Source organism: Eptesicus fuscus, chromosome 13, assembly GCF_027574615.1.
Source record: "Eptesicus fuscus isolate TK198812 chromosome 13, DD_ASM_mEF_20220401, whole genome shotgun sequence".
Classification (NCBI taxonomy): Eukaryota; Metazoa; Chordata; class Mammalia; order Chiroptera; family Vespertilionidae; genus Eptesicus; species Eptesicus fuscus.
The window spans coordinates 47,678,113-47,693,088 of NC_072485.1; the positions used below are offsets into that span (position 1 = coordinate 47,678,113).

Below are 14,976 nucleotides of genomic sequence, written 5' to 3' on the forward strand. Positions count from 1 at the left end.
CCTGTGAGGAGGAAGGACACTATCAGAAGAGTCAGAAGAAGCAGATCTAGGGATCAGAGATGTTGAAAGTATCTCATCTTTCAATGAATCACTGGGAGTAATGAATCACAGATCCTCCTGGCAGATCTAGGAGGCTTTGGGAGTAAAATTATTTAGGAGGGCTGTCAGAAATAATAATTAGGGCCTAGAACACATAGGATGGATCAGAAAGAAAGAAATAGGAGATTTTAACTCTAAAAGGTAAATACAGCCTTCCAGGTACTCTTGAGAAGAACAAAGAAGGAACTCATAATGAGGACGTAACCACTAGTGGGGATCCCCTGGTATAAAACAGCCAGAGTCTGAGGCCAATATAAAATATAAATAAATAAAGGAGATAATGCAGTTGAAACAGATTGACGAATATCCATGAGCCTTAGGTACCAACATAGAAGGAGAGACAGTTTTGTAGCTAAAATGTATACTGCAGGTCACTTGGCCCAGTGGGGGAACAGATACTGTGTTCCTGATGAAGTTTACAAAAGCAAAAAGAAGAGCCAGGCGTGGGGCTCCAACCAACCAGACACGTGCTGGAAATGGAACTCTGTTGAATGGAAAAACTGCTGACACGCCTTGCTGACAATATAAACTTTCAGATAGTGACTTTTAAAATAGTAAGAGGAATAGCAACCTTGAACCAAATTCGACAGGAGAGCTTGGCAACAGAAATACTAGGAACTTTAGGAGAAAGGCACTGTACTAGCTTTTAGTTCAATTTTACCAAGAAAGGAATGATGAGACAAATGAAGTCTGTATCTTAAACTTTAAAACAATAGTATTTTTAAAATTTAGAAAAAAAGCTATATATGACTCTATGGGTTGAAGTGTGTCTCCTCCAAATTCATATAGTGTAGTCCTAACCCCTCTACTTCAGAACTTGACCTCAGTTAGAAATATGACCTCACTGCAGATGTAAATAGTTAAGAAGAGACCAGACAGGAATGTGGTGGGCCCCTAACTCAATATGATGGGTGTCTCTGTAGAAAGAGGACATTTGGAGACAGACACGCAGGGAGAATATCACGTGAAGATGACGGCAGAGATCTGGGTGGTGCTTCTACAGGCCAAGGGGGAGACGGCCAGCAAACACCAGGCGCTGGGGAAAGGCCAGGCACAGATCATTCCTCACAGCTTCAGAGGGCACCAGCCTGACATCGTGATTCTGGATGTCTAGCCGCCAGGACTGTGAAGCAATAATGAAGTCACACAGTTTGTGGCCCTGTTTTATAGTAGCGCTAGCAAACTAATACAATGACAGTGAGGCCTAATTAGGAAGGTGACTGAAGAAGGCTGAAAACTCTTAGGAAATCCTACAATAGCAGAAAGTTCTGATGAGGTTAAAAAAGAAAAAAGCATCCAAAGCACCACTATGGCTGCCAGGAGATATGCACAGCAATCTTGGTTTTCAAAAGGAAACAAATAAATTTTATAAACTAGAGCCTTGATGTTGATTCTGAACCAAATTCTGGAACAGATTATTAATGAACTATTTCAGATTACTTAGAAAAAGCACTAATTTCTATAATGAGTTATGTTAAATTACCATAAACTCTTTAGTGCTGCAGTTACCAGTTTGAAAGATTGGCAAATACTGTATTAAAAAGATGGGCAGAGATTTAGAAATATGGGCCAGGTGTGTTTTAGTAGGAGGACTCATAACCAGTATAGATGAGTAGATCAATCTCTTTCTTCAGAGAGGCCTCTATATTATGCTGCTGAAGACTTCTGTCCTCATCTCTGGTTTGTTTAACATCTTTTTAAACAACAAATCACAAATCTCATGAGAACAGCGATCAAATCTACGGATGACAAGAGGCTTGGAAAAACAGCTAATACAGTAGTGGACAGAATTAAGATCCAAATGTCTAAAACAATAGTCCATTATCAAAAAAGATTAAATTTTGTAGGTATAGTACACAGTATATTTAGGTTCAAAAACTAACCCTCAAGACTAGTTTATTGTTAAGAACTATAGTTCATGTGAAGCAGACAAACAGATTTCAAATGATACTAATCTCCATATGGATCAGCCTAGTGATGGGCTGTCCCTAATGTAATCTCAGGCTCCATGAGTTCAATTCTGTGGAGAATCCACAGGATGAAGAAGATAGTGAACTGGACTGGAACCATCTGAGCTGGGGGTATTTAGAAGTAACTAAAGTTTTCAGAGAGAAAAGATGAGAACAGTTTTAAATCTGAAGGGCTACAGTGTGGGAGATCTGATTTAGAATTTTCTAACCTTAGAGGGAAGAGTGAGGATCATTATGTAAAAGTTACATGGTGGTAGCTTTTTAGATCAATATGAGAAGGAATTTCTAACAGTTTCTTACAAATGCAAAGGACTACTTTTGGGAAGAATGAGTTTCCCGTTACTGATGATGTTCAAGCAGAACCACGATAATATACTACTTGGTATGTTTTCAATGACTCAGCATTGCACGGGAGTGAGAGGAAGAGTCTAAGATTCTACTAATTCCATTGTGAAGTGGTACTTACTTACAATCAAGATACCTGGTCTGGAAATTCCTCTGAAAAGTAAAATAATCTAACACAAACCTCCAGAGAACAAAGTAGACCACCCTTTGGAGCTAAACAAGCCAATACTCAGCCTTTCTCTTCTTCCTGATGCCAGCAGCTACAGCCCAGAGGGAAAAAAAAAGGTAACCTGAATATCATTCTCCCTTATTCCTCAAACTAACATTTCAGAGAACAGGAGTAAAAAATCACAGGCATTGGAGGCACAGCCGTTGGGATTCAGATTACTTCTCCCAAGCTGGTTATGCTTCTGTGGTCAGTCTTTCTACCCTGCAAACCTTAAGCATCTTGGGAGTCTTCTCAGGGCTGACTCACCATTTAGACATGTTCCCATCACCTCCCAAACCCTCCAAACTCATCAATATGTAAGATTTCAGCAATTATTATATCTCTTGTCCCAGTACTAGAAATAAGTTTGATCATTCATTGAGAAAAGGGTAATTGCTAGAAATATATTTGATCATTCATTGAGAAAAGGGTAATTAAAAACAATTTGAATCATAATTAGTTGATTTAAAGAATCACTATCTAAAAATTTTTTTTTTTTGCTTTTAAGATTGTATCAGTGCTCAGTTATAAAATCAATCTTACTAACCTCCTCGAGCAAAGCTATTGGATGGGTTAACATCCAAATGTCCTGGCACTACCTGCTTAAGCACACTGGACATTCTTGAAGTTCTCCTTTCAGTCCCTAAAGTCAGCCAAAAAGAAGAACAAAAACCATGTCGTTCGGGTTAACATTACTCAAATGACAAAAAGTTATCTTCATGTGTAGCATGTCTAATTGCTGCCAAACATTGTACTTTTTAAGTACCCAGAGCTTTAATAGAGATAATAAGGCACTGTTACTATTTCCTCAGAGATACACACATTTGCAAGATTATAGGGAGTTAGGTTTGGCAAGTGCAATCAGAGAATTTAATGATAAATGAAGCAAGGCATGCATGGTGTTACTTTACAAGAAAAGCCACTTTCTGCTTATGTTGAGCTAATTCAAATAGCTGATTAAGCCAAGGAGACCAACTTTTCAAGTCACATGCTCCTGTGTCTAACACGTTAGGGTTACCTCTACATGAACCCTTTGGGGTTCCATCACATGATAACTGAAACAAAATATTAGTACAAGTCTTAATGGCTTCATCCAAATATAGTGAAAACAAACTGTATTGCAAATCATAAAAGGCTGCAGAAATTTCAGGAATTTTAAACATGTTGATTTTAATAAATGTACATTTAATAAAGAGATGTTCACTTTATACACTTAACTTTGTAATACCATTTTAAAGTCTATGTAAAATAGATTCTAGGAAAAAAAAAAACCCCACATGACTTTATGTTCCCCACCTCCTCTCCCATTATTACTCTTTTAAAAAGGAAATAATTGAATCTCTAAATGTGGTTACTATTCACTAGAAACTAACAATGGTGCCCTGAGTTCTAAGTAAAAGGAGCTAAAGTTACAGCTCCACTAGGTAAAATTTTAAGGGGTCATATTGAACAAACTGTGCAAATAAGTAAAGGGACTAATCCTCGGAAAGAATGTGACATTTCATAGCTGTCAAGAAGAAAAGGATGATCAAATCTTACCTGGAGGCAGAGCAAGTGCCGGCCTGACCGTGAGGGTGTTGTTGCCACGGAGTTTCTGATGGACAGAAACTGCACTCAGGATGGCTTGCAAGTACTTTTCTTGTTCTATGCTGCTGGAAGATTCTAAGGAGGAGGCAGGGGCTATAACAGAAAAAGATACTGAATAAAACAACCTGTGTCTATGTTAATAAAAAAGGCATATAGATATTTTTTCTTTTTATATAGTATTTAAGCTACCACACCCAAATGCAGAAACCAGCCTCACTTAAAGCTCCAAACTATCAGATGGCTAATCCTCATATATTGGTTTCACCACACCCATTTCTTGATTGCTTCCTCCTCCCAGAAAGAGCTTAGATCTGGAAAACCACACAGCGCTGTCTTGCCAAGAGCAGGTGCGGTTTCTCATTATCTAAGCAACTCAAAACGAAGATTCCCACAAGACAACATCTCCGTGATGGTCCCCCCAACCATCCTGTCCATGCTGTTTGGAAGCAGAGGGTGGAGGGGGTTCCCCTGGCATCCTGGAATGGGCAGGTTAGAATTTCCCAATACCAGTAGCTTTATTCCAGTTTTGCCGCACGGGCTTAACAGGGGATCTGAACTTGCAGGGGTTGTTTGTGGAAGAGCAGAGGAAGTTGGGGAGAAGACAGCAGCAGCTACTGCGAGATTCCTGTCCTAAAAGATGGGCAAAAAGTAGGCACAGATGGCAACAACTGTGAGAGCAATTCTGGGTGGAAGGGAGTCTGGGCCTGGGGTGTGTGGAGTGAAACAGAAATCAGTGAAGGCTCAGACACTTTACAGAGCATCAGAGGGGACTTACTGGAAAGACAGTAGATATTAGCAAATTCTCTTACAACCTGAATGGGAAATAATTAGAATTTTATCACTTTTGAGTCGCCATTACTATATTTATTATAAAATGCACCATTATTTTATGTACTAAGAATCAAAACTATCATCAAAACCTCTTTCTGATCACTTCCATTTTAAGATGCATCCCGATTTCAAAGATATTAAAATGTGAGCAAATGCATAAGCTCAAAAATAAAAAATTTAGTAAATTAAATTAGATTAAAAAAATCAGAAACTAGTGGAATAAAATAGTTTCAGTTTCTTCCATTTAAAAGCTCAGTAATATGCTCATCAATGCTCCTGAAATGATTCGCTCATTTTACTTAACCTACATATACTGTGCTCTATTATACCCACTATGTAGCTGGGGAGGATTCATCAGGGTGGAAACAATTAAAAGCTAACTGCCTTCAAATATACCAATGTTGTGACTTCAAGCCAGGTAGAATTAATAAAATAATAACAACAACATAATGTTGTTTGTGTGTTTCCCTCAGTCAACTGAATGATCAAAGACACACTGGCCAACTTTCAACTTTCAGGAGGGAAATAGGTGAGAATAAAGAGAGATATCAGCTGAACCATAGAACCTGACTTACCTCATCTTGAAAAAGGAAAAAATGCTGCCACCCCTAAATTGGATCTGAGTGGCCCATTGTTTAATTTTATTGAGCATCCTATATAATAAAACCCTAATATGCAAATTGACTGAACAGCGGAACGACCAGTTGCTATGACATGCACTGACCACGAGGAGGTAGACGCTCAACGCAGGAGGCTCACGGCTGGCGAGCGCAGCAGCAGTGGTAGGAGCCTCTCCTGCCACCACGGCAGTGCTAAGGAGCAGCGAGCAGGTGGGCAGTAAGGAGCAAGGGGTCCCAGATTGCGAGAGGGATGTCCAACTGCCGGCTTAGGCCTGAATTTCGTGCACCGAGCCTCTAGTCTATTGTAAGCTGGAAGTTATGAGAAAGGTCAGCAACGATAGCTCCTGACTGCCTTCAAGGCCTCAGATTTGGTGCTCAGAAATATCCCCATAAAAGAGACAGCAGCACTCTGTTTTAAGCTGGCCATCTTCTAGCTTCTAAAAACCCCTATTCTTGAGAGCTCCTAAAGCAGCATTTTGGTCACTGGTTTGCTGACTTGTTTTTGTGTGTGCGTGTGTCTTGTAGGATTGAGATAGGGTATCTCATACCACATGGACCAGGATCCCTACCTGCCTCTGAAGCTGCTAAATATATTTGAATACTTACCAGAAGGAAAAAAAAAAGAATAGCATAATCTAGTTCCCAACTGTGGATATTCTTGTCTGCTGAAATGGAAGTAGCCTAAAACCAAAGACCTTATTATGTTAATTTCTATTAAGAACCAAATATAGATAGGCATATCAAGACCCCAAATTCCAGGTGGAGCCCCACATGTCAAGTATAGATCTTGTTTAAGTTGTTCATGTTGTATATAGCACAGTGGGAAAGTCTATGTGTGAGAGGCATGGTGACAGGGAACAATTGGAATTCCCAGATTTTACTTCTTTTATTTTAGGAATGCTCTGAAGTGAAAGGATCATAACTGTGCTGTGGAGATGCTTACCTGCCTGAGGGGAGTTCTGAGATTTGAAAAGACCAACTACTCCCTTCCCATGGAATCCTCCAGCTCGGAGGAGCAGAGTACCACTTCTTGAGTTCTTCCAACATACGACAGGCAGGCGATTGTGTCGGTAGCAGCGGGCTACTCTTGGTAAACTACTGTCCTGTACAGCTTGAGGTACAACTAAAAGGCCAGGGTAGCTTCAGCGACAGGGAGGGAGAAAGAGAATGGTTTGGGTGGGTGAGGGTGGAGGGTGGGGGGAAGAGAAGAGGAACAAAATGGGGAGGGAGGGAGGGAAGGGGAGAGAGAGAGAATATAAGAACATGAATATCATAATGCCATAGTCATTTTCTAAAACTCAGAAACACTGGTTGAGGGTAAGACATATTTCAAACATGGAACTCAGTTTCAACTCAGTTCTTCAGGGGTTCAGCAGAAAGGCCTACATGGTGGAAACAGCTTCTCACCCACTGATCTCTAGTTTCTTTCTTTCTTTTTTGGAAACAAGCTCCCTTCATTGATACTGCAGACTTTTGCTTCATAACCTTAGCTTAAAAAATAAAAGTGTTATGTAGAAGCATTTAAAAGGCTCCTGTTAAACTGATGATCTCCTTTGCCTTATACACGACTTTTCATCAACTTGAAATAAAGATTAATATATCAATGTCAACTTTATAAGAATGACAAGTTAAACTGTCACCTCATTAGACTGCTGAAATGATGAGAAAGTAAAGTACACTAATATTAGACTGCCTGATATGGTGAAAGGATTAAAAATAAAACCAAGTGATTTCTGGTATGAGAACAGTATGTTCAAATGTCAAAACAAGTTTAAATATTTTATCAACACTACAGGTTAATAATGTTTTAAAAAGATTAGCTCATATACTAGCAATTACAAAATATGATATTGGGAAAATATACAGACAAGAGTACCCTGCTTTTATAGGTAAGTGTAAGAAGAGAGGCAGGTTTCAGAGTCATTTCTTTACTTAGTTTATTTAGAAACTAGAGGCCCAGTGCATGAAATTCATGCATGGGTAGGGTCCCTAGACCTGGCAGGCAATCAGCATCTATTGGGCATCTCTCCCAGTCCCCATTGGGGCCAGGCCAGCCGGAGCCTGCCAGACGGGGCCTGCTGGATGGGGGCAGGGACCGCGGGAGGTTTGCTGGCTAGGGGTAGGGACCGGGGAGGTTGGCCAGTTGTGGAAGGTTGGCCATGGGAGCACACTAACCACCAGGGGGCAGCTCCTGCATTGAGCATCTGCCTCCTGGTAGTCAGTGTGTGTCATATTGACTGGTTGACCAGTTGTTCCCGGTCATTTGCGTCATTCGGTCATAAAGGACGCTTAGGCTTTTATATGTATAGCTATTACACTAAAGAGATTTCTTATTAATAACATCCCAACTTCTACTTCTGTATCTTTCTTTTTTTTATTGTGTTAAAATATACCTAACATAACATTTAACATATTAACCATTGTAAGTGTATAAATCATTGACATTAAGTACATTTACAATATTGTGCAACCACTACAACTATATATTTCTAGAACTTTTAATCACTTATCTTGATATAAACCAGTGCTGAAAGGAGGGAGAGGAAGTCCGGTTTATGGTCATGTAAATCATAATCTTCAATGACTTCAGTGAAAGCCAGATTAACTTTCCATATTTGACTAGATAACCTGGGAGCATTCTGAAGTTGCAGGCTGTGCTCTCTAACCCACAAACTGATGAAGAGATCTGGCTGTGGACATAATCATCCATGAAGACTGGAAAAGCAGTTCCATTATTAGGGCCCCTAATTCTAACTCCACTTTAACATCTGTCCGCCTCCCCCCCAGTTGTTTCTAGACACACTGATTTTGTGTATTAGATAAGGGAGTATTGCTTAATGGCTTCGGGGCTGTTTCTAACTGGGAAAGAACCAGTGCACCCCTTCCCTCCTCATCCCGGTTGTGGACTGTCCCCTCCTTCCATGGGACATGAGCACCACATACCAAGCTCCACTACACACAGGTCTAAGCTTCCCTGCTCCCAGGCCTGGGCTTGAGTGACAGCTGGATACCTACTAGGACTGAGGCAAATATTGTTGAGCCTGAAGTCCAGCCGAGTTACTCAGTGCCAGGCCCATTTAGCAGTGAAAGATACATCCATTTACCCTGCAACTCCGCCCACCCACTACCCAGAGCCACCAGCTCTGCGCTTCAGAGTAAGCCTCAAGGAATCAATCTCGGGACCCTTCAGCCTGCAGGCCAACACTCTATCAACGCTCTATCACAGCCAGGGCATCTTTTAATTTTAATTGGAGCATTTAATCAATTTAAAAGTAATATAATTACAAATATATTTGAATTTAAACTTCAACACCTTACTATTTGTTCCATCTGTTCTGTTTTCTTTTCTCTCCTTTCTTGCCTTCTTTTGGATTATTTTTTTATCATTCCATTTTCTTCCTTCTAATAGCATGAGGTTTATATATTGTTTTATATCACCATAAATGCTTTATAGGGTTCTAACAAATGGTCTATTAAAATTTTATTTCGTTTCTGACAGACTGAAATGATAAATGAGAGCTCTTTTCTCACTGGCAGGCCTGAGTTTGATAGCAAGCTTCCCCAACAGCAGGACACCACACCCTGACGCTATCACTTATACTACCAAGGGAATTTACTTAGAAGGACAAAGTACCCAGGAAAATTACTGCATACTCAACAGAATCACAACTTTCCAGCACTTAATGCAGTTTTTTCTATTTGGCCCAAATTGTAAACCATATTCTCGCCCTGACCGGTTTGGCTCAGTGGATAGAGCATCGGCCTGCGGACTGAAGGGTCCCGGGTTCGATTCCAGTCAGGGGCATGTACCTTGGTTGTGGGCATATCCACAGTGGGGGGCTTGCAGGAGGCAGCTGATCGATGTTTCTCTCTCATCGATGTTTCTAACTCTCTATCCCTCTCCCTTCCTCTCTGTAAAAAAAATCAATAAAATATATATTTAAAAAAGAATTCTAAACCATATTCTCAACTTGTTTTTCAAGTTTTACACTGGTAGTATTTGTAAACTTAAATTGTCATTTAAAATGAGATATTTATAGCCCAGCCAGTGTGGTTCAGTGGTTGAGCGTCAACCCATGAACCAAGAGGTTGCTGGTTTGATTCCTGGTCAGGGCACGTGCCTGGGTAGGGGGCGTACAGGAGATAGCCGATTGATGATGATTTCTCATCATTGATGTTTCCATCTCTCTCACCCTCTCCATTCCTCTCTCTGAAATCAATAAAAAGATATTAAAAAATAAAAATATATAAAATGAGATATTTATAGTTCTTCAAGAACAGTGGGGTTGCAACTAATAGTAACGTTAAGACAACTTTCTAAAATATGTATAAGGCTTACAATTTACAAAGTGCTTTCACAGAATTATTCTATTTAATCAAACCAGGAATTTATAGATGCCAAGAAAAGAACTTACCTGGAGATGAGAATGATTTAATTTGTGGATGGTGGAAACATAGTTTTAAAAATATAAAGCATGGCATAGGGCTTAACAGATATACAAAATAGCAAGAGGTAAGAATAGAAAAAAGAAAATGTACTTATTTATATTTTTTAAGTAATATCCCTTGAAAATATTCTAATTAGACAGCTTGAGAAAGCCCTGTCTACTCTTGGGTCAGCAAATTACAGCCTGTGGGCCAAAACTGGCTCCGTCCATTCATTCACTCACTCACTGTCTATGCTGCTTTTGTGGCAGTTGAGAAGTTGCAATCAGAGAACATATAGCCTGCAAAACTGAAAATATGTGTATCTGGTCTTTTAAAGAAAAAGTTTGCAGACTCCTGGCCAATATCAGACTTTCATCTTTCCTCTCTGCCTGGGCAAATCCTATTCTTACTTCAAGTCATCTTCTGGCATGCTAGAAGAGAGGCAACTGGGAAAGACAAATAAGGGAAATTCATGAACTACTGTTTCCACTTACTTCTAATCTGATATAGGCATTGCTCAGTGATGTAACTGCACTTCCAAGAATGCCAATGAGGTGCTTGCTCATGCTTCATAAAGTGTCCCCTTATCACACATTTCTCTCTCTCTGGGCTATGAGGCAATTAGCCCATTCAAGACTCAAATGGAAGAAAAGAAATGTCTCTTTTTAGAGCCCAGGGACACCCTTACCTCCGGCAGAGTGAATACATCCTGTTACAGGCTGTGATTCGAAAATACTCTGGTTTTGAGCGAGAAGAGCTGCCACTTATGGTTCCCAAACCTAAACGCTGATAGTCTCTGAAACAGGCTTTTTCCACCAACTGTTCCATTGTAGACTTCTCAGAGGCCTTCAGAGTGGTACTTGTGGGGAGTTCACTCTCATCTGAAACTGTGATGGCAGAAACAGGTTTTGAAAAAAAATGATATAACTCCAAGGAGAAGAGGATCCTTAAATCAAGGGAAGTTTATAGTAAGGCTACAGGTCTGTGCATATCACCAAACATGTAACTTCTAAGGGGGAATCATTATGGTCAAACAAATTTGAACAGTAATGAATAGTCACAAAATAAACTCCAGGAGCTCAACTGACTCAAAATGTCAGCAGAATTAACTCCAAATGTCTAAGAATAATACAATTTTGAATTCATTACTATAGTTTTGTTCCAGTCAGGCTTGCTTATTAACGCCAACATGATTTCTATTTATGACTCTATAGAATAAACACTCAACTTTGTCAGAGGCCAACCCACCAGTAAAATTAATCTTTAATATGAGCACGACACAAATTCATCACCAAGGTTTCAGTTAACTTTTCAAAGCATAAACTTTTATTAGAAGTTTCTAGATTAAGCAGAAGTTCACTAGTGGGAAAAGACCTTTCTTAGAGAGGTATGAAGAAATTATGCATATTTTTGGAAATATTTTTGTCAGAGGATGTGGTATACATGGGAAACTCCCTCACAATTTTGCAATCACAGGTTATAGAATCCTTTAAGATTTTAGATGTGGAAGAATTTACCCAATAATCAAGTATTTTAGGGAGGATTAAAACACACACGCGCGCGCGCACACACATACACACCAACATTGCTAATTGGTACTGCATGTTCTAACTAAAAAAATAAAAATTCCATTGTTAAAAACTGTCTGAATTTACTTTCTTATTTATTTTTAAAGTAAGAGAAGTCAACTTAAAGCTTTCAAAGTTTTTGGAAATGTACTCAAAGTTATAATGTCAAAGAGAACAGTATGGCTCTCTTCCATTAAAAGAAAAAAAACCCAACAGCTCATCTGTATAAATACTACAGATATTAGTTTGTGAACTTCATAATGCAAAAATATTATCAGGTATCAGTTTTGTGTTGCCTTTTATTTTTAGAGGAATAAAAGAGCAATATATAATTTGGTCTTTTGGTGGCATATCATCTATAATAACAAAAGCGTAATATGCTAATTAGACTGGATAGCAGAACAATCTTCTGGATGTCATTAAGGACGCCTTGGCAGGGGTTGAGGCAGAGGTGGTTAGGGGCGATGAGGCAGGCAGGCAAGTGGTTAGGGGCAATGAGGCAGGCAGGCGAGTGGTTAGGGACGATCAGACAGGCAGGTGAGTGGACAGGGGCGATCGGGCAGGCAGGCGAGTGGTTAGGGGTGATCAAGCATGCAGGTAGAGTGGTTAGAGGCAAACAGGCAGGCAGGCGAGTGGTTGGGATGATCAAGCAGGCAGGTGAGCGGTTAAGAGCCAGCGGTCCCGGATTGCGAGAGGGATGACGATAGGCCTGATCCCTGACATCCCCTGAGGGGTCCTGGATTGTGAGAAGTGCAGGCCGGGCTGAGGGACCCCTAGTAGAATAATAGTTTTTGTTCCATGAAATCATAAAATCTTTGAATTAGAAGAGTCAATAGTGATGGGAAGCAATAATTTTATAGGGCTTTCCATGTGCCTGTGCAGAGGCCAGAGTTCCAATAAATGGTCACTTGAGTAATAGTGAGCCTTTTCATTGCCCCCAGAGGCAAGCTTGTAGGTATCCACACTAAAATGGAGACGCTTAGCCAATGATCTCTCTCAAGATGAGGCATTCCTCCTCCTTCTTTTCCTCCTCCTTCTTCCTCTTCCTCCTTATTATTATTATTATTTTATAGTTATATAAGCATGGGTGATCGATTCTATTCCTAAGAAAGAAAAGGGTGCAATGGTATCCTGCCTCTCTATTAGATCAAATTCTCTCTAGTGTTAATACCATAAGCATATTTGATTCTGGGTTAAGGAATAGAAAACAGTCACTGGTTTGCTACTGGTTTTCTGCCTCTACATTCTTTTTTAAAAATTCTCATCTGAGGATATTTTTTCCATTGATTTCTAGAAAGAGTGGAAGGGAGGGAGAGGGAGAGAGAGAGAGAGAGAGAGAGAGAGATTGACATGAGAGAGACACATCGATTGGCTGCCTTCCACATGTGATCCTACCAGGGCTAGGGAAACTGCAACCAAGATACGTGCTTTTGATCGAGAATCAAACCTGAGACCCTTTGGTCTGAGGGCCGATGCTCTAACCACTGACCTAAACCGGCCAGGGCTGCCTCAATATTCTTGACCAAGAGGTATCTCAGCTTCTCAGATTTTGCCCTTTTAAATATTTAGCAGTCATTTAAAAAAAAAAAATCATCTAAGAGTCCCTTTATCTTAGGTCCTCCATTAAAATAATTAAAAAAAAATTAATATCAGAGAGGAAAGGACAGGGAGAGAGAGATAGAAATATCAATGATGAGAGAGGATCATTGATTGGCTGCCACCAAACACCCCACTCTGGGGATCAAGCTCGCAACCAGGGCATGTGTCCTGACCAGGAATCGAGCAGTGACCTCCTGGTTCAGAGGTTGATGCTCAACCACTGAGCAACACCAGCAGGGATAGGTCAACCATTTTGATTAAAAGCATCCACAATATACTCACTACAACTCAAAATCTTCAACTTCAAATATCTAATGTCCTTATCTTCTTATTCTTATTCCATAACAATGAAGTACTTTATAACTAAATTTCCTATGCAGTGGGGTTTCTTTCTTTCTCCCCTTAGTGAGACCCATATAACCATGGCCAATCAGAGCCACAGATTTAGTAAAAGAGAAGTATAATTTAACAAATCTTAAATGAGTAATGGAATATTGGGAAAATATATATATTTTTCAGTTCTAAGAAACTGGTAAGTGCCTCCAATCTTCCTATGAGATCTATGTTTTTGTGAGTCAGGTTTACTAGTAAGTGCAACTATGTCTTAGTCTCTTATTCTTATTCATATACAGAGAAAGAATAAAACTGATTCACGAAGGAAAAACAGGTTCTCACATACCAGATATGTCATCTTCCTCATTCCATCCAGGACGACTCACTCTCTCTTCCATGATGGTCCCTGTTCTCTTCTTCAATAAATACTGACGCCCGATTGTCATCTTCCCTGCCCTTTTGGCACCTTTCACAATCGTTTTGGAGAAGGTCCTGCAAGTCATAAAACGAAAAAGAATGTCAATTCAAGCTGAAGACACCACTTATATTTTGGATACCTGCACAGCTCAACTTGTTTCTTCTCCATTCCCATAGCTACTAGTTTTGTCCAGACCCTCATTAAGCCTCTCCTCCTTGAGATTTCTTTTTACATATAGCAGACTAATTTCCAATAAAACACTCTGTCATCAGGACATTGTTTTAGGCGAAAGTGCAAGAACCTAGAGTGGGACACCAACTCCTTACCACCCTTAATCTAAATTCTTCCGTTTGGCTTTTTGGTCAAGCATGCCCCCAACCCACCTTGGCTGCCCACCCACTGTCCCCACCGTTCCCACAAAGGATGCCTGTGGGAGTCCCGGAGGAAAGCCAGCCTGCGCCCCCTAAAGACCCAAACTCTCTGCTAACTCACAGGCTTTTCTTTGGGATCAGATGACAGTTAGAGTTGGTGACACCTTACTTCTTGAATGTTTTAAGTGCTGACTGGTGTCCTACCTTCTGATACTGTAAACCTTTTCAGATATAAAAAGAGTAATACTATTCCCCTTTTCGAGAGGAGAAAAAAATAAGAAATCAGAGCATCCTTTTGAGAATCGGCTTTAATTAAAGGGAAACTAGTATGTAAGCCACATGGACCTAAAAGTACTTTATTTATTTTTTTTGCTGATAGAAAATCTGGGTACAGAGTATTTACAATATAGGGAATTAAACAAATAACCTGCTTCCTAAATAATCATATTGAGATGAAGGTTTCTAGTATGGTTGTTTTTTGTTATATTCTTCTCTACCACAAAGAACACAGCTCTTTGTGTTTTCTTGCCATTCAGTGAAAAGTGGTAAGGATTCTTTTATTGTCAAACAGTTTTACTAGACCCTGTCTTTTGTCATTT

General features: G+C 39.9%; 1 protein-coding gene across 1 annotated transcript in view; it reads right to left on the reverse strand.

The window, feature by feature from the left end:
• Positions 1-14,976, reverse strand: part of SBF2 (SET binding factor 2) — a 366,350-nt gene that overhangs the window by 40,258 nt on the left and 311,116 nt on the right. The window contains exons 25-28 of the mRNA XM_054725562.1: positions 13,935-14,080; positions 10,777-10,975; positions 6,604-6,800; positions 4,162-4,302 (exon numbers count right to left, since the gene is read on the reverse strand). Of these exons, the coding sequence (XP_054581537.1) occupies positions 4,162-4,302; positions 6,604-6,800; positions 10,777-10,975; positions 13,935-14,080 (683 nt within the window). The remainder of the gene's footprint in view (positions 1-4,161; positions 4,303-6,603; positions 6,801-10,776; positions 10,976-13,934; positions 14,081-14,976) is intronic.